This window comes from Dasypus novemcinctus, chromosome 9 (genome assembly GCF_030445035.2).
Source record: "Dasypus novemcinctus isolate mDasNov1 chromosome 9, mDasNov1.1.hap2, whole genome shotgun sequence".
NCBI lineage: Eukaryota > Metazoa > Chordata > Mammalia > Cingulata > Dasypodidae > Dasypus > Dasypus novemcinctus.
The window spans coordinates 107,256,759-107,276,492 of record NC_080681.1 but is presented as its reverse complement, the minus strand read 5'-3'; the positions used below and the strand labels follow the sequence as shown (position 1 = coordinate 107,276,492).

At 36.3% G+C, this 19,734-nt stretch overlaps 1 protein-coding gene across 8 annotated transcripts in view; it reads right to left on the bottom strand.

Moving 5' to 3' along the window:
• EYA3 (EYA transcriptional coactivator and phosphatase 3) overlaps positions 1-19,734 on the bottom strand; it is a 124,108-nt gene that overhangs the window by 35,516 nt on the left and 68,858 nt on the right. For 4 of the 8 annotated variants that reach the window (XM_058304797.1, XM_058304796.2, XM_058304798.2 and 1 more), the window contains 2 exons: positions 15,524-15,661; positions 5,508-5,593 (listed from right to left, as the gene is read on the bottom strand). In XM_058304797.1, coding sequence (XP_058160780.1) covers positions 5,508-5,593; positions 15,524-15,661 — 224 coding nt within the window. The remainder of the gene's footprint in view (positions 1-5,507; positions 5,594-15,523; positions 15,662-19,734) is intronic. The other 4 variants (XM_058304800.1, XM_058304799.1, XM_071217605.1 and 1 more) reach the window with 1 other exon arrangement.

Genomic DNA, 19,734 nt, shown 5'->3' with positions numbered 1-19,734 from the left:
ATTCCACGCCTAGACATATACCCAAGAGGACAGAAAATAGGAACTTGTAGGCCAATGTTGATAGCAGCATTATTCACAATAGCCCAAATATGGAAACTACCTAAATGCCATCAAGAGACAATGGATAAACAAAATGTGGTTTATACATGCAATGGAGTATTATTCAGTTATAAAAAGGAATGAAGTTTTGATACATGCTACAACTTGGAAAACATTATGCTAAGAGGAAGAAGGCAGACACAAAAGGACAAATCTTGTATGATTCCACTTAAGTGAAATAACTAGAATAGGCAAATTCATAGAGACAGAAAGTAGAATAGTGGTTACCAGAGGCTAGGGTGAGATGGGAATGGAGAATTATAGCTTAATGGGTAGAACGTATCTGTTTGGTAAAGGATGGTGGTTATGACTGCACGACATTGTGAATATAATTAATGCCACTATATGTATACCTAAAAATGGTTAAAACAGCAAATTTTATGTTATATATGTGTTACCACAATACAATTTTAAAACAAAAAAACCTCCCAAAAACTAAATGAAGAGTATCCATGTTAGAAAAGAAGACAGAGTAAGAGCCATGAAAGTGAGATATATATATATAGTCTTCAGAAGAATGCCAGATATATAGTAGGTACTCAATAAGTATTTGTGGACTAAAGGACTAAACAAATAAAGGACAAACATAAAAAATAAAAAAAAAGTTTCTCTGAAAAGATCAATAAAATTGACAAACGTTTAGCTAAACTGACAAAGAAAAAAGAGAGAGGGCACAAATATATAAAATCAGAAATGAGAAGGGTTACATTACTACTGACCCCAAAGAAATAAAAAGGATCATATGAGGATAATATGAACAAGTGTATGCCAACAAATTAGACAACCCAGTTGAAATGGACAAATTCTGGAAACACACGAACAACTTATACTGATTCTAGAAGAAATAGAAGATCTCAACAAACCAATTAGAAGAGATTGAATCAGTCATCAAAAACCTCCCCAAAAAATAAAAGCCCAGGAAAAAGGGCTTAACAGATGAATTTTACCAAACATTTAAAAAAGAATTAATGTGGGAAACAGACTTTGGCCCAGTGGTTAGGGCGTCTGTCTACCATATGGGAGGTCCGCGGTTCAAACCCCGGGCCTCCTCGACCCGTGTGGAGCTGGCCATGCGCAGTGCTGATGCGCGCAAGGAGTGCCGTGCCACGCAAGGGTGTCCCCCGCGTTGGGGAGCCCCCACGCACAAGGAGTGCGCCCGTGAGGAAAGCCGCCCAGCGTGAAAAGAAAGTGCAGCCTGCCCAGGAATGGCGCCGCCCACACTTCCTGTGCCGCTGACGACAACAGAAGCGGACAAAGAAACAAAAGCAGACAAAGAAACAAGACGCAACAAATAGACACCAAGAACAGACAACCAGGGGAGGGGGGGAAATTAAATAAATAAATAAATCTTAAAAAAAAAAAAAAAGGTTTAAAAAAAGAAAAAAAAAAAAGAATTAATGCCACTCTTGCTCAAATTCATCCAAAAAAGCCTGAGGGATCACTACCTAACTCAACTAAGCCAACATCACCCTAATACCAAAGCCAGATAAAGACAAGGAAAAGAAATTATAGACCAGTTTCTCTTACAAATATAGATGCAAAATTCCTCAACAAAATACTAGCAAAAAAATCTAAGAGCACGGTGAAATAATTATATAGGGAGCGGATGTGGCTCAAGTGACTGTGTGCCTTCTTCCCACACGGGAGGTCCTGGGTTCAGTTCCCAGTGCCTCCTAAAAACAAACAAGCAAACAAACGAAAAAAACAACTCATGGGAGCTGATGTGGCTCAGTGGTTGAGCACCAGCTTTCCACATACAAGTTCCTGAGTTCAATCCCTGGCCCCAGTACTTAAAAGAAAAAAAAAAGGGGAAGTGGATTTGGCTCAACTGATAGAGCATCCACCTATCACATGGGAGGTCCAGAGTTCAAACCCAGAGCCTCCTGCCCTATGTGGTGAGCTGGCCCATGCGCAGTGCTGATGTGCACAAGGAGTGCTGTGCCAGGCAGGGTGTCCCCTGCATAGGGGAGCCCCCACGCAAGGAGTGCGCCCCATAAGGAGAACTGCCCCGTGTGAAAAAAGCGCAGCCTGCCCAGGAGTGGCACTGCACACATGGCGAGCTGATGCAGCAAAAAAAGAGATGCAGTTTCCCAGTGCCGCTGACAAGAATACAAGTGGACACAGAAGAACACACAGCGAATGGACACAGAGAGCAGCGATGGGGGTGAGGGAGGGGAGAGAAATAAATAAAATATAAATCTTTAAAAAAAAAGAAGAAAAAAAATTGTATAGCATGATCAAATGTGATTTATCCCTGGTACGCAATGTGGTTCAACATAAGAAAATCAATTAATGCAATACACCACATTAACAGAATGAATAAAAAATATCACATGATCATCTGAATTAATGCAGAAAAAGCATCTGACAAAATCCAGAACGCTTTTTTGGTAAAACATTTAGAAAAAGAGGAATGGAAGGAAACTTCCTCAAAAGGATAAAAGGCATATATGAAAAACCCACTGCTAACATCATATACAATGGTGAAAGACTAAAAGGTTTTCCTCTAAGATTTGGAATAAGACAAAAATGCCCATTGTCACCACTGTTAATGAACATTGTATTGTAAGTTCTAGTGAGAGCAATTAGGCAAGAAAAAGAAATAAAAGGTATTTAAAATAGAAAGGAAGAAGTAAAACTTTCACTATTTGCAGATGACATGATCCTATATATAGAAAGTCCTGAAAAATCTACAACAAAGTTATTAGAGCTAATAAATGAATTCAGCAGAGAGAGACAATACAAGGTCGAGATGCAAAAATCTACTAGTAGTGTTTCTATATACTAGTAATGAGCAACCTGAGGAGGAAATTTTTAAAAATTCCACTTGCAAATATCTAGGAATAAATTTAACAGTGATGTAAAGAAAACTACAAAACTTTGCTAAAAGAAATTAAAGAAGATGTAAATAAGTGGAAGGACACTCTGTGTTCATGGACTGTATGACTATTCTTAAGATGTCAGGTCTACCCAAAACGATTCACAGATTCCATTCAATCCCAATCAAAATTCCAACAACCTTCTTTGCAGAAATGGACAAGCCAATCAATTCAAATTTATTTGGAAGGGCAAGAGACCCCAAATAACTAAAACTGTACTGAAAAAGAAGATTGAGGCTGGAGGATTCATACTTCCTGACTTTAAAATGTATTACAAAGCTACCATGATCAAAACAGCATGGTACTGGCACAAGGATAGACATAGACCAATGGAATCAATTGAGAGTTTTGAAATAGACCCTCATATCTATGGCTAATTGAATTTTGACAAGGCTGCCAAGTTCACTCAATTGGGAAAGACTAGTCTCTTCATAAATGGTGCTGGTTGAACTGAGTATTTGCATGTAAAACAATGAAGGTGGATTCCTATCTCAAATAGTATACAAAAATTAACTCAAAATGGATCAAAGACCTAAATAGAAGAATCAGGACTATAAAACTCCTAGAAGAAAATATAAACATAGGGAAGCATCTTCAGTACCTTGTGGTAGGCAATGGTTTCTTAGATTTTACACTCAAAGCACAAGTAACAAAAGAAAAAAATAAATAGGACCTCATCAAATTTAAAAAGTTTTGGACTTTATAATGAAAGTAAAAAGACAACCTACTCAAGGGGAGAAAATATTTGGAAATCACATTTCCTATAAGGGTTTAATATCTAGAATACATAAAGAAATCCTACAACTCAAAAATAAAAAGCGAACAATCCAATTAAAAAATGGACAGAAGGCTTGGAATAGGCCTTTCTCCAAAGACGATATACAAATGGCCAAAAAAACACATGGAAAGATGCTCAACATCATTTAGCTATTAGGGAAATGCAAATCAAAACCACAATGAGATACCATTTCATACCCACCAGAACGGCTACTATTAAATAAACAGAAAATTTCAAGTGTTGGAGAGGATGTGGAGAAATAGGAACACTTGTCATTCATTATTGGTGGGAATATAAAATGGTGTAGTTGTTGTGAAAGACAGTGTGGCAGCTTCTCAGAAAGTTAAATAGAGAATTACTGTATGACCCTGCAATCCCACTTCCAGGTATATACCCAAAAGAATTGAAAGCAGGGATTCAAACAGATATTTGCACACTGTTGTTCACAGTGGATCTTATTCACAATTGCCAAAAGATGGAAGCAACTCAAGTGTCTATCAACCAATTAAAGGATAAATAAAATGTGATATATATATATATATATATATACAGAATGAATATTATTCAGCTGTAAAAAGGAACAAAGTTCTGATTTATGCAACAACATGGATGAACCTTGAAGACATCAAGTTGAATAAGTCAGATATAAAAGGACAAATTATTGTATGACCTTACTTACATGAAATAATTAGAATAAGCAAACTCATAGAGTCAGAATCTAAAGTATAAGATACCAGGGGCCTGGGTGGGGGTAGGGAATGGGGCGTTAATGCTTGAATCGCACAGAGTTTCTATTTGGGTTGATGGTAAAGTTTTGGTAATGGATGGTACCAGATGGCTGCACACTGTGAATGTAATTAACAGCACTGAATTATGTATGTGAATGTGATTAAAAGGGGAAATTTTAGGTTGTATATATGCTACTACAATAAAGCAAAACATAGGATTGTAAAACACATTGAACCCTATTGTAAACAACGGAATATAGTTAACAGCACAACTATGAAAATATTCTTTCATGAATTCTAACAAATACACCATACTAATGCAAGTTGTTAATAATAGGGAGGTATATGGATACTCTGTATTTTATGCACGACTTTTATGTAAACCTACCACTTCTTTAATTAAAAAAAAAAAAAAGAACAAACAAAAAAAACCAGTAATTTACTCCAAAATAGAAATGTTAACAGTGGCCAGAAAAAAAATATCCAGACAGTATTAATTGCTGCAGAGATAACAAGGAATAAAAACAATATAACAAAAACAAAAAATTCTAAACACTAAAGATATTATCATTGACATTCTAAGCATAAAAAGTTAAAACAATGATCAAGACCAGACCAACAAGAATTCACAAAGGAATGGGGGTTAAAAAAAAAGTGGAGGTAATATTTGTTCATTTCACCAATATGTGGGTTCTTTTAATGTGAGGTACATTTCTAGACTCTGGGGATAGATAAGTAAACAAAATAGGAAAAATCTGTACCTTTATGGAGCTTACATTCTAGTGAAGTTGGGGTAGGATGTCAAGACAAACCTAGTAGATAAAGGAGCAGATAAAACCGTAATAGGTTCAGTGGAGGAAGGAGAGAAACTGAAGGATGGCCTGAGAAAGCCATTTAGGAAGTTCTCTACAATTAATTTAATTCCTGGTTGTTTCTTACATGGCCAAATTGACCATGGTAAGTGGAGGGGTAGAACAAGCCAGTTGAACCATATCAAACGGGACAACAAAAGTAGCACTGTACCTGGTTTGAGATGCTAGCAACTGCTGCTGCTGGAATATTGGCAATTGTAGATGAAGTGGATATCAGGCTGGCATTTGTGCTTGAAGCTACAGGATTGAAAGTAATAAAACATATTAGTTACCACATAACTTAAAAAGGATAAAAGAAATTGAAAATGTATTGTGCCTTAAGTGACTAGATCTACAAGGAAATAAAGAACATTTTTGCAAAGGGAACATAAATACTAGTTTTGCTTTTTTACATGTCATTTCTCAATTCAGATTTGATTAGAAACAAAACACTTCAAACATTTCTGTTTAAACTTCAATCTTCAACTCTTCCTAATAAAGTCCTAAAAGGATACATACATAATGCACCAACTCAAACTACTGATACCAATGAAATCAGAAGCTAAACCAAATCACTCCGACCCAACTTCTCCAGTGATAGAAAAATGACTCACCTGTAATGGTAACCTACTGACAATTATTAGCAGTAATAAGAGCTCTGGAAAACCCTCTTGTAAATCCTGCACTATAATATTGTTGTCACTAGCCACAAATCATGCCTTTTCTGATACAACATAATTACTTTGAGGGAAAGAGCTGGTCCTCCAAATTCTTAAATGCTTGGAATTACTTCTTGTGCTCTACTCAAAATAATGTATTATTAATGTGGAATAAATACCATCATGATCTGGCATTTAGGCATTTATCAATGAGCTTAGAAAAATCCAGAATATATTAAATATTATTTTGGCCAGGTAAAAATGTACTTTATAAACTACTTAGGCTCCTTAAGACAAGAAATTTGGGATAAGGTTTTCATACTTCCATCATAGATTTCACCAGAGTTTTAGTGAGAAAAACAATAAGATCTCATGCACCAGTATTTGCCACAGTGATTTTTTTGCTGGTGCACAGTATAACTGAGATTGTGACGTACGGGTCTTCAACAAGCACGCTTAGACCTGGCTCCTACTGCAGTCACACACACCATAAGGGTTCACCAGCATGATCAGCTTGGAGTATTAACTGGTCAGGCACAACTATCTACCTACCTACCCTATTAGCAACAAAGTCCTGCACAGGGAATTAACAGGAAAACTCCCATTAAGTAGGGAAGGTGAAAAATGCAGCAGAAACTTGAGAGTACTGGTCAAAATTAGAGAATTTTCATCCCTTCCCCCAAGGGTACTCTGCTTAGAGAAGAGTCTAAAAGAGATTCAGGTCAGTTAGGTATAAGGAATAGCTTTCAGATGAAGAAACTGGGAAATAGAACAGTTAAAGTAACTTGTCAAGATAATTCCAATCTTTTGGTGCTATTTCCTCAAGAGTCAGTGGCTGAACTAGGGATGAGACTTCCTAACAGCCCAGGATAACTTTCTGTTTTAGAACACTCCTTCCTTCCCCTCACCAAAAAAACCCCACAACTCATAAGGGCTTACTTTTTTAAACACAAAAACAAAATGAAATAGATTTTATAACTTAAGAGAGGGTATTTTTATAACCTTACAGAGGGTATATTTTCTTCCCACCTCTTCTTTTCTATGCTGGTTCAACATATTCTTTTTCATAAAAAGAAGTGCTGAGAAAAGAATCAATAGGCAAGACGATTCTATAAGTAGTTTTTCATCATTCTTGTGGAAAAGAATTTTGAGTAGATTCCAGATTCTATTGCCAGTTCATTTTGCTAGGAAGGATGATAATAAAGCAGACTAAACATAGATGATTTACAATGGGAAAGAAGACGAAGAACCCATTTAACCTGTTAAATTTATCTCTCCCAGCAAAGTCCGTTCCAGTGTAATTCTTCTTTGGTCCTGGTTTTGCAGTACACTCCTTGTCCTCCTATTTTTAAAATCTGTTCTACCTTCTTAATAACTTATTAATGCTTAGAAGTATATCTCACTTATATCTTATCTCTATACACATGGTAAAGAATGTACCCTACTGACAAGGTGATTTTATAAATTTAATAGTTTTCAGATTACTTATTGAATTGAGTTGGAGCTAAAAAACTTTACAATAAGCCATGTATTCTCCTCCCCACCCCTGAGTTGGCTCCCTCATTTGTTTGCTCATTTTTTTTTTTGCTCCTTGTCTGCTCGTTGTTTTTGTTCATTGTTTTTGCTCATTATTTGTTTTTCTTTAGGAGGCACTGGGAATGGAACCCAGAACCTCCCATGTGGGTTTGAACCATATCTGTTTCCCTGGCCACGCACTTTTATCCCTGCTGTGAAGCTAGCTGTTAATACTTAGTATATTGAAAAAAAAAATCACAATTTTCTCTCAGCAGTAGTGATTTCTATTTTAAGGGATCCTGTCCTACAAACCTAGGAAGTTTTTAGGGCTCAATAACACTTCTTTCTCCAACTCAACCAAATTATCTCTAACGTGCCATTCATTCATTCATTTACAAAGTAAGTATATATCAGGGTCTACTATGTGCCCTAAATCTGTTCTAGCCACTGAGGAAGATTGAATAGTGAACAAAACAAAGTTCCTGTCCTCATAGAGTTTAAATTCTAGTGAGGGAGGCAGGCTCTTGTAACCATCACTGAAATCAAGCTAAACTTAAAAATGTATACAATCATTGCATGCTTTACTCCACATATGGTTATGACTAAAAAGCCAGGTACCTCATAAAAATGTACTGATTATTTTGCATATTAATAGGTATGTCTCAATAAAAACAATACTCAATTGCATGTTTAAAAAACAAAAGTACTAGCAATGAAATATGCCATGAAAACTAAAATTTTACAGAACCAAAGAGAATCCAAATGGTAGCTCCTATTGTAATATATCTAATGGTTGTCAACTCTCCAAAAGCCAATGGAATGGCCAACTGTTTGGACAGTTCCTATTCCTGTCTTGACAGTGGACCTGTCAAATCACTGGAAGATGAAGCTTCTAAGAACCATGTCCCACAAGAGGTCCACCTATGTCAAAACACAGAGATAACTTTGGTTATAGAATGGTGAGAAGTACAGTTGAATTAAGTGCTGTCTCAAAGCTGGAGGGTTAACCCCAGGGTTAATGGCAGTTTGTGCAAGACTTTAGTTTCTACATCTCTTATTTCCTGTCATGTCACTCCACCAACGTTGCTCACAATGCCTTTCCATGAGTTTCTCAGAACAAGACAAACTCTCACCTGAGGACCTTTCCAATGTTGCTCTCTCCACTCTGCCCCTTCACCCTACCAACATGGATGACTTTTATTCAGCAGGTCCCACTACCACAGAAATCCCTTCATTGACCCCACCATCAAAACAAAATCCTTTCCTTATATTCTAAATCATAGAAATCTCTTTATTTCAGAATATTTTTCAAAATTTGTTACTTATTTGCTTGCTTGATTTCTGTCTCTCCCACTAGACTATAAGGGCAGAATCATGCTATTTTGTTCATCATTTCCTGCATCTATTGTTCCTGACATACATTTGGTGATGCTCAATGAATATCTGTGGGATTCATGTATATAAGTCTTGTATGTTCTAAGTGAAAAGGGAAAAATCATTATTTTTTGCTAGACTGGAATTATCTAGAAGCAGGCAGTTGGGTAGGTTCCCAAAATTTACTCTCAGTATGTAGCCAAAGTAACTGACAAGAATTAATCCAATTATGGATCATTTGAGACCCAGCATAAATTGTATATGTTTTGGTTTAAACTGACTAACTGGGTCATTCATTTAGCCACTTCTTTATCAAATATTTATTTCATTAGAGAAGTTGTAGGTTTACAGAAAAATCATGGAAAAAATAGAGTTCCCACATACCCCTGCCCCCATTATCAACACCTTGCATTAGCATGGTACATACGTTACAACTAATGAAAAAATATTAAATCATGTATCTATGCTAGTCCATGGTTTATATTAGGGTTCAATGGTTATACAATCCTATGGTTTTGTTTTTTAACTTTTATTCTAGTAACATATACACAAAGTAAATGTCCCCCTTTTAATCACATTCAAATATATATAATTCAGTACTGTTAATTATGTTCACAATGTTGTACTAAGATTACCACCAACCATTATTACCAGAACTTTTTTTATTAGGAGGTACTGGGGATTGAACCTGGAACCTCATACATGAGAAGCAGGTGCTCAACCACTTAGCTACACCCACTCTCCCCAAAACTTTTCAGCCACTTATTTATCAAATATTTATTCTACGTAGACTTATTATTCTAGCAATGAAAGAACTCTTATCATTGATGTAAAGGTAGTGGCCACCAGAGGTTTTCAGGGATGGGAGAGGGAAGAATAGGTATAACATGGGGGAACTTTTTGGACATTGGATTTGTCCTGCGTGATGCTGCAGTGATGGTTTAGGCCATTGTATATTTTGTCATAACTTACAAAACTGTGTGGGACAGAGTATAAACTATAATCCAAACTGTAGTCCATGGTTGGCAGCAATATGGGTTCATCAATTGAAAAAATGTACCACACTAATGAAGGATGTTGTTAATGTGGGAAAGTATTGGAGGGGGAAGGAGTGGGGCATATGGGAATCACACATATATTTATCTTCTTATTTCCCCCTTGTAGTTTTTTTTTTTGCTTGCTATCTGCTCTCTGTGTCCACTGCTGTGTGTTCTTCTGTGTCTGTATTTTTTAATTTTTATTTATTTTTTATTTCCCCTCCCCCATTGTAGCTTGCTTGCTATCTGTTCTCTGTGTCCATTTGCTGCATGTTTTACTCTGTTTTTGCTTGTCTCCCTTTTTTTGTTGCTGTTGCGTCACCTTGCTGAGCGGCTCTCTGCAGCACTTGTGGGCCGGGCAGCACTCTGTGGCATCTGCAGGTTGGGCAGCACTCTGCAGGGTGTGGGCGAGCCTGCCTTCACAAGGAGGCCTCAGGACACAAACCCAGGGCCTCCCATATGGTAGATGGGAACCCAGCTGATTGAGCCACAGGTGCTTCTCCACTTATATTTTTTATGTAACACTTATGTAATCTAAAGCTTCTCTAAAAATAAAAAATAAAAAATAAAATAAAACTTTAAAAAAATTTTGACTGCATAGTATGTGCCAAGTACCATTACATGTGCTTGGGTTACAACAATGCACAAAACAAAATTCCCCTTGAGAAGCTTCGTAAAATCAGTGTAGTAAATTCTCACTGTTGCAGTAGAAATTTTCATATCAGAAAGGATAGGAGGCTAAAATGATCCTCCATATGGTAATGGATTATAGCTGGAGATATCAGTAAGAACTCAGGTTAAACTTAATATAGATACAGTTACACACAGAAGTATTTATAGATATGTGCAGGTATCTGTATGGGTTAGTATACATATATACATTTCTTTGCTCTGTCAGCTTAGGGCTTAAAAGAAATGACAGTAGCAACAAGTACACCTAGTACCCAGATCTTGGTTTCAAATACCATTCTCCAATAAAAGGATTTAGGGCATCTTGAGGGCAGAAAATAAACAAGATGAGCCTGGAGCACCTGTAGTGATAGGAAGTAGAAAGGAAGTATTCAAAAACACCCACCCACATTGATGGGGACATGTCAAAAGGGATACAGAACCCAAATGAAAGAACTCCCAATGGCCGAAACTGGAACAATTTGAGCAACAAAATGAAGTACTTTGGATTATAACCCAAAGTATAAAATAAATATCTATAAGTCCATTCTAATATGAATAAATGAGTGAATGAAGTAATAAATGAGGGAGAGGAGACAAGTCTACGCAGAAGAATTGCAAGTAAATTATGTAGATGCTCCACACCTCCTTAAGTGTGAGCTATGTGTAGGAAGCTCCATACTAACAGTACGTATGGAAAAGGGGAATAGGGGGAGGATAACTTTACAGTAGAAAATTCTGACAAATAGTACATCAGACAGGTGATCAAGCTCAAAACTAACAGATATAAATCCAGTTGATAATATGTACCTTTTATATAATGTGACGAAGAAGTTACTTTACCACTGTGATTGTCTTCTCCAAAATCCGTAACACCAGTCTAATCAAGAGAAAAACATCTGACAAATTCCAGTAGAGGGGCATCCTACAAAATACCTGACAAGTACTCCCCAAAACTGTCAAGGTCACCAGAAACAAGGAAAGTCTGTGAAGCTGCATAGACAAGAGGAACCTAAAGACACAAGACAGGGAAGTGTACTTGGCCCAATGGATAGGGCGCCTGCCTACCACATGGGAGGTCCACAGCTCAAACTCTGGGCCTCCTTAACCCATGTTGAGCTGGCTCATGCGCAGTGCTGATGCGTGCAAGGAGTGCCATGCCATGCAGGGGTGTCCCCCGTGCAGGGGAGCCCCATGTCCAAGGAGTGCACCCCGTAAAGAGAGCTGCCCAGTGCAAAAGAAAGTGCAGCCTGCCCAAGAATGGCACCGCACACACGGAGAGCTGATACAACAAGATGATGCAACAAAAAGAAACACAGATTCCCAGTGCCGCTGATAAGGATAGAAGCGGTCACAGAAAAACACACAGCAAATGGACAAAGAGAGCAGACAACGGTGGGGAGGGGGAAAAAGGGGAGAGAAATAAATAAAAAAAATAAATCTTAAAAAAAAAAAAGACACACGATAACTAAACGAAATGTGGTAAACTGGATGGGATCGTGGAAGAGAAAAAATATATCAGGTAAAAACTAAGGAACTCTGAATAAACTATGGACTTAAATGATAGTGCACCAATGTTGGTTCTTAATTGTAACAAATGTGCCATATTAATGAAGCTGTTAATAGAGAAAACTATATGGGGGTAGAGGGATAATATGGAAACTTTGTACTATTTGTTCACTTTTCTGTAATTCTAAAACTATTCTTAAAAATAAGGTCTATTAATAAACAAGAGGGTTCTTGATGTTGGAGTTTTGATGTTGGAATTTGATGCTGGTCTTAAGCCGGAGCCCCAGGAAGAGACACAGAGCAGTTGGCCTGACAGTCTACAGCTGACCTTGTGGAGAAAACAGAGGAGCTGAGCCCAGAGGAACCCAGGAAACCTGAACCCTGGCAGACGTTGGCAGCCATCTTGCTCCAACATGTGAAAACAGACTTTTGGTGAAGGAAGTAACTTACGTTTTATGGCCTGGTATTTGTAAGCTCCTACCCCAGATAAATACCCTTTATAAAAACAAAACAAAACAAAACAAAACAAAACAAAACAAAACAAAAAAACCCAAGTCTCCTAGTCAAAGGAAGACTATTATGTGTTACCAACAATATCTGACCCAAAGACATTTGTTAAAATTCACAATTAAGTTAAAAAAATTTGAAATTTCTGAAATTAATTTTGATACTTGAATATTATTTAATGATTCAAACTATCTCAACTGAAGAAAATGATCAGAGATAGGACCACACAGTGACAGACACTCTGGGGTAAAAATGTATATAAAAAAGTCTGATCTACTTAATCAAAGCATTTTCATGAGTGCATGGGGCTCTCCTTTCTCATTACGGTGTCACTGGCATACAAACTAGAGAAAAGTCTTTGATTTGCAGTATATCATTAGCGGAATTCAGAGCTGATGAAGCCAGAAGTAGAATTTGATTTTTGAGATAATTTCCTAACTTTCCCAGGAAGGTAGGCTAATGTCAATTGTTGAATGCTTGGGGGTGGGTTGGGAGGACACTGGACCTTGTTTTTATTCTGTAGAATGATTGGAAAATGATTGGGGAATTACAGAATAAAAGGGAAGAAAGATGCTCTGGATAGTTAACATTCATTATCTATGCTAAAAAAAAGAAGTAGGGTAAGGTAAGTGATAATGATAGTGGAGAACCCAGGTAATGCAAATCCACCAATAATATCCATATATCATTTTGGCCAATTGTTTCATCCTGAGTTTCTACCGTTTTTTTCTTCAGAATAAATGGCAAAACTTGATATCCTGATAATTAACTTTTGCCTTAATTTTTATCCTGTGCCAAAGTGCAAATGAACAATGTTACGGACCAACAGTATAACCAGAAAAAGGCAGGACAAATGAATTTAGTGTAAGTTCTCAAGTATGGGAGAGTTCATATGGATACCATGACTTCAATATTGAAAAGTATAAATAAAGGAAAATCCAAAAAGTTTCACATTAAAACTTTAAAAGTAGGAAAAAGAAGCAAAGAAGAAATAATATTAACTTTGGAGGAAAAAAAGGAAAGAAAACAAAACAAGCAGCAGGAATAATCTAATAGGAGGCAGAAGAGTGGGAAGAAACAAAGTATTGTGCCTTAGCTCTAGAGTCAGACGGTCTCAGTTTACCCCCTGACTTAATTATTAACTATCTTTGTGAACTTAACCTCTCTGTGCCTTACGTTTCCTAACTGTAAAATGAGATTAATAATAGTACTTCTCTTATAGGGTTGTTGTGAAGATTATATGAGTAACATTAAGCATTTAATCAGTAAGCATTTAATACTAGCAATTATCATGAACAAAACGTGGGAAACCAGGGTAAGTGATTAAAAGGAAAAACTGCACTAAGAGGTAAGTTAGAATAACCACAATAACCACTAAGTTTCAATAGTGGTAGTGAAATTTAAGGGATATTTTCATGATCCTTTTAAAGCAATGGGTTCTGAATAACCCCCAAAGGTAGGTCTTGTTTTACAAGGAGGGAGAGGTGTGGTGGTTCTACAGCTCTGTAGAGAGTTATTAATATCAGAGAAGAGAACTCCTTTCTCTTCTTGTACCACCTAAGTAGAGTTGATGGGATATTTCTTTTTAGGAGGACTTTACTACCAATATACCTGTAGTTGAATCCAAAGGCTTTAACCTTGAATCAAAGGTTGATGGGCTACCAACCTAGAGAACCAAAAGGGTTGTAGAGAAGACAGACAAAGTCAGGCTTTGAGCTTTTTTCCTTCTGCTTTGTTCCCATTTTATAAAGAAAGAAGGGAAAATAAGAGAAGGGGAGATTTGTTAAACAGTAGGAGGTAAAAGCAGATCAGACCAAGGTCTTAGGAACAGAGTGACCAGTTCTGTGCTCATTGGACAAAGTGGCTCTCAATCATCTGATTCTCAATCATTTAACTGAAACTCAAAATATTATTTAATCTAATCTAAACATTTTCTTTCATAACAAAGTTCATATCTTGAGTACCTCGACAGGTTTTTGCTGTTGAAGTTTTATCCCTTTAGCACTCATTTTATAAGGGATCAATGAAAAGGCTGGGACAAATCAGAAGAAAGGAGGCAGATGAGAAGCCATGCACACAGACATTAATAGCCAATGTGGAATGATGACAAATTGCCTAAATAGGATTTACAAAGGGGGTGGAATTACTTTCACAGTGCCTTTTTAATATTTTTGTCCTTTTTCCCCTAATAGTCCTGTCATAATTCCAACCTTTTAGAGGAAGAACTTGGAAAGGCAGAGATGTTTCGAGTTCAAATTTTAATGTTATGTTCTTCATCATGAAGTAGAAACAAGACAACTTTTTGAGCAAGAGAAGTACTCACCAAGAAGTAAAAAAGTACATGGGGTAAGGGTGTTACAAACCACAGCAGAAAGGCAGCACACATCTCACAACACAGCACATATCTCACATACACTCTGATAAACTGGACTTCACAATTTGCAAACTCTGAAGTCAGCAAAGTTTTAACACATGGAGTCTTCTGTTCACTTATAATGCAGACCAGAGAACAGACTAGAGTAAAATTAGAAAGATATTTTGGACACCAACATGCAAAAGACAAGCCTTCAATTCTACTAAGCAGCTCAGATTCAAGAGGTAACTACTTAGGAACCACAGCCCTTGACTATTTTGCCAAACAGGAAAAGAGCATGCACAAAAGCAAATCTCACCCCTTTCTATTTTAAAAGAAAGAACTCCTGTATTATCCATCCAATTTGTTTGGAGATACAGGTAAATTAAAAAACAAAACAAAACAACAAAACAATAACAAAGCAAAACAAACAAAAACCCAGCAATAACAATGATCAAAAAACAAACAAACAACAAAAAAAAACAAACCAAAACCCAAAACAAACAAATGAACAAACAAAGAAAAAAATACCAAAAATCCAAAAGACACAACCATGCCTATTTACCTTGAATGGGATAAGAATAATGTGCTGGGCTTGGCTGGCTTGTGGTTAACCCTGTAGTGCAGGTAAGAACACTGTGTTGACTTGGAGATGGAGTCTGAATTAAACCACTTTCAGGTTTCATACCTGGCCACAATGCACCTGAATCAGATAAATTGGACCAATTACAAACAAAACACTGGGACTGAACAGCATGGTTATGCTTGCAAATATCAGCCAGTAAATGTAAATGATTGATTTTCCTACTTGTAATATACCACAAGCAAACACACTTTCAAAGAATTGGGAGATGGGGCAATAGAAACAAAAAGTCTTGCCAACACTCCCAATATTAAGTTCATTTCAATGGCTGGGGAAAGTTGACGAGGGTTCAGAGAAGGAGCTACTGATACCCAGCTGGATGGTTTGTTATAAAGAATGCCTGATACTCATGTACAGTTATAATTTTTCCAGCATTGTCAAGGTGGGAAACATGCTACATAAGTTTAAAATTCACTTACCCATTAAACAAGCATCAATTTTTTTCTAAAAATGTATTAAATATTTCTCTGCCTTCTTTAAGCTGGTTATTTTGTTATCTTTGTTTCTTCTGATTAGGGAAGAAATACCTGCTTATTTTTATAAATTAAAAACATTACAGAAATATGCAGTTTTGAAAAAATAAAGTCATGTACAATCCCATCATCCAGACTTAACCATTAACAGCTTAGAGAAGTCATCCAGATTTACTTCTATGCATTTATTAATCTCTTTTCTTCTTCCAAAAATAAAATTGGGATGTTACACATACTATTTCATAACTTGCTTTTCCCAAGTAATACTTCTGAGAGATATCTTTCCATGTCAGAACCTATAAATCTCTCTTTAACAGTTGCATAGCATTCATTGATTGGTTAAGTAAATTACCTATATCCAATCTCTTACTGAGAGATATCCTGGCTCTTCATTTTTACTTTGATTTTTATCACAATACTCCTGAGTGGAGTCAATCTTTTGTGTGTGTGTGTGTGTGTGTGTGCGTGTACGTTTCCGTCTCCTTAAGCAGGGAGCAAAGAGTGAACATATATTTAGATTTTCTTAGAACTGTTATAAAGATCAATATTGTGCTATGCTCAATATTATGTATATGCTCAATACCTCCAGAGACTATTGTGATGTGTGCTTAGCAGTAAATAAAACTCACTATAGTTTAATGAATTTTAGGTTATGTCACTTTTTCCTGTGATCTGTCACTACTTGACAATCTACTATGTCTAAAATATCTCCCTTTTAATTTGAAGTATACTAGGAATCTATAAATAAAGCTTGTTAGAAGTAAAAGATAATTTGAGAGTAAGTTACTTCTACATGAGGGCTTAAGGGTATCTTTTACGAATGAAATATTTAGAAACTTTAGCCAATAGGTTTTGTGATAATTTTGGCCATGCAAAACCCTATTTTAAAAAAACCCAAAACCAAAAAAAACAATTTAATGTCTGTTGATCTTTGTGTTTTGGATAGCTATGATTGCTGGATCAGTATAGTTGAAGCTGAAATTTAGGTCCAACAACGTTCATTAATCAAACACAACTGAAGTTAAGAAATCAGGACTAAGGTCAGCCATGGCTTCAAACTCAACATTAACTCATTTTATTTACCCTTAATCCAATAAGAAATGTAGTCAATGAATACAAGCAGTAAGAAATATAATGTTTTGATGATGAGTGCTTCAGATTCACTGGGGCACTGAAATACCTAATTGCAACTCAGATGTATAAAATCTGTTGATAAAAATTTATGATACGAAATTTGGTGCCATGACTCTTTTGTTTTGTTTTGTTTCTCATGGTAAAGCCTACTTCATTGGTGGCAGTTAGTACATGTCAATTAATACTGATCCCTCAAAAGGTCAGTTATTTATCAAATTATTGGTCCACAGAGAGAGGAACTAAACTGAAACAACTGATCGCTGGAATGATAAACTGAAATCAATCCTGCTTCTTGGGAAATGAAGCCACGGTCAGCTGTATACATAGCATATACCACCAACTCTAAGAACCATAGGGGAGCAGATGTAGCTCAGTGGTTGAGCGCCTGCTTCCCATATATGAGGTCCCGGGTTCAATCCATGTTACCCCACATAAAGAGAGAGAGAAAAAAAAAAAAGAACCATAGCAGCTCTATACAGCTCTATACAGGAGGGTATCAGCTACGCCACCCTTCAGATATACTAGAATTCCATTATCCTCCTGAAATAACTTTTGTTTTTCTGGAACTTTATTTTCATATTGCCTGTATGAAGCAGTATTTATGTTACTGTCTTCTGGGCAATATGATGAAAAGGCAACAGATTCCTCAGCATCTTGGCTCTGCTACTGCTAGTGCCATGCTTCTTGATGGTTTTGTATCACTGTTTTCGGTAAGCAAACAGCTATTTCAATGTTACAAAAACTTTCAGCATTACTGTAACCAAAGTGATTTTCTTTTTCCAAATTGGTTCTAAACCTGAGCTATTGGATTTTGAATGTGTTTATTATCACGCTGCACAAAAAATATTATATACCTTTCTCTAAAAGCACCCTTCCCAGAATTCCAGGGAAGAGCTAATGCATCCAAATGGTTTGAATGTATAGCACTGCTGTCAATAGCAAATGAGAAAACAAAATCCTGGCTCCCTGTCTCCTAGTCCACAGCTCTTTGCCTGTAACTACAAAGTTTCCCAAGAACTAATAAGCACCAAGGGCCTGCTGTGAAGCAACAGCTTGTCTAACAACGGGAAGAAAAGTCTGCTGGGACAGCTAACCTTCCTGCTACCCCAAACTGAGGTCTAATTACAAACTCTACCCAAGTTTCTCAGCACTTCATTATGTTACTAATCAAACTAATCTGAGCAATTTATTTATGGTAATACATATCACAATAGTGGACCTTCAGAGAAAATTAGTTTGGTAAGGAATTGGAAGTACACCTCAATGCTAGAAAAAAGCCCAAGAAAGAATATTATGGTTTGTTGATTCATCAGATCACTGGGACAAGCTATTATAAATATTAAGTAACTTAATCCGATTACTTTTCCTGATTATAATAGAAATAGGATATTACAGAAAATCAGAAAAATACAGAAAGTGTAAAGAAAAAAAAAAATCCCAGTCTTACCATGTGGAAAAAAAAATACAGGCAGTCCTCACTTTTGCATGGTATTGCATTAACCTGTGCATATGCTTTGTGTGATGTGGTGTTGACTAAGTTGTTATTGCTTGTACTGTTAATATTCACATTTTTTTCTTCCAAATTATTCTCTCTGTACATATTTTTAAAAAATAAATTGGGCTTAGATTGTGTTTTTCATTTCACATACTCTATATGATATATACTCACATACTCAATAAATAATAAATGGAGTATTCTTCAGACCCTCAATATTCTTTAAGAATATGACTTATAATGACTACATAATTTTCCATTCTATGGAAACATTGCAATTTAACACATATCTTTCCATTCAATATCTAGGTTTCAATTTTTTTCTATTATAAGTAATGCTGCAATGAAATATCTTGGTTCATAAATTCTTTTGGGTATCTGATTATTACCAAAGGATAAATTTCTAGAAATGAAATTACTGAGGAAAACAGTATGACTATCTTTAATGCTCTTAATACATATCGACAAATTTCCATCTCACATTAAAATCTTTTAGAAGAAGTTAAAAAATGACTGCTAAGGGCATATTTTATGAACCCCCAAAATAAATGAGTACCTTTTTCCTCAGACATAATTCTTCAGATCACAGGCAGTTAAACCTCCATTCCCATTCCTGCCATCCCATCCCATTTATATACAGTTCTGAAAAGAAAATGGCCACTATTCCTCTACTTTTAATGATTATTTATAATACAGCTTTCCTAGATTTCTTCTAGTCTCCCCTGTCTCCCACATTTTGAGAAGAGGAAGCTTGTTAAAATTTCAGACTCAACTCTGAGACCATTTTTTGCTATAGATGTAAATTTATGAGCACCTCTAAAATCAAACTGAGTTGGGTTCAATTCTACTCCTTACTAATCTTACAACCTGTGACCTTGGGCTAGTCACTTAATCCTTCAAAGCGTAAATTTCTCATGTATAAAGAAGGATAATGCTATTACCTCTGAGAACTGTTCTGAGGATTAAATAAGATAATAATGTAAAGAACTGATTCTTAGCATACTGCTTGACACAGTAAGTACACAACAAAT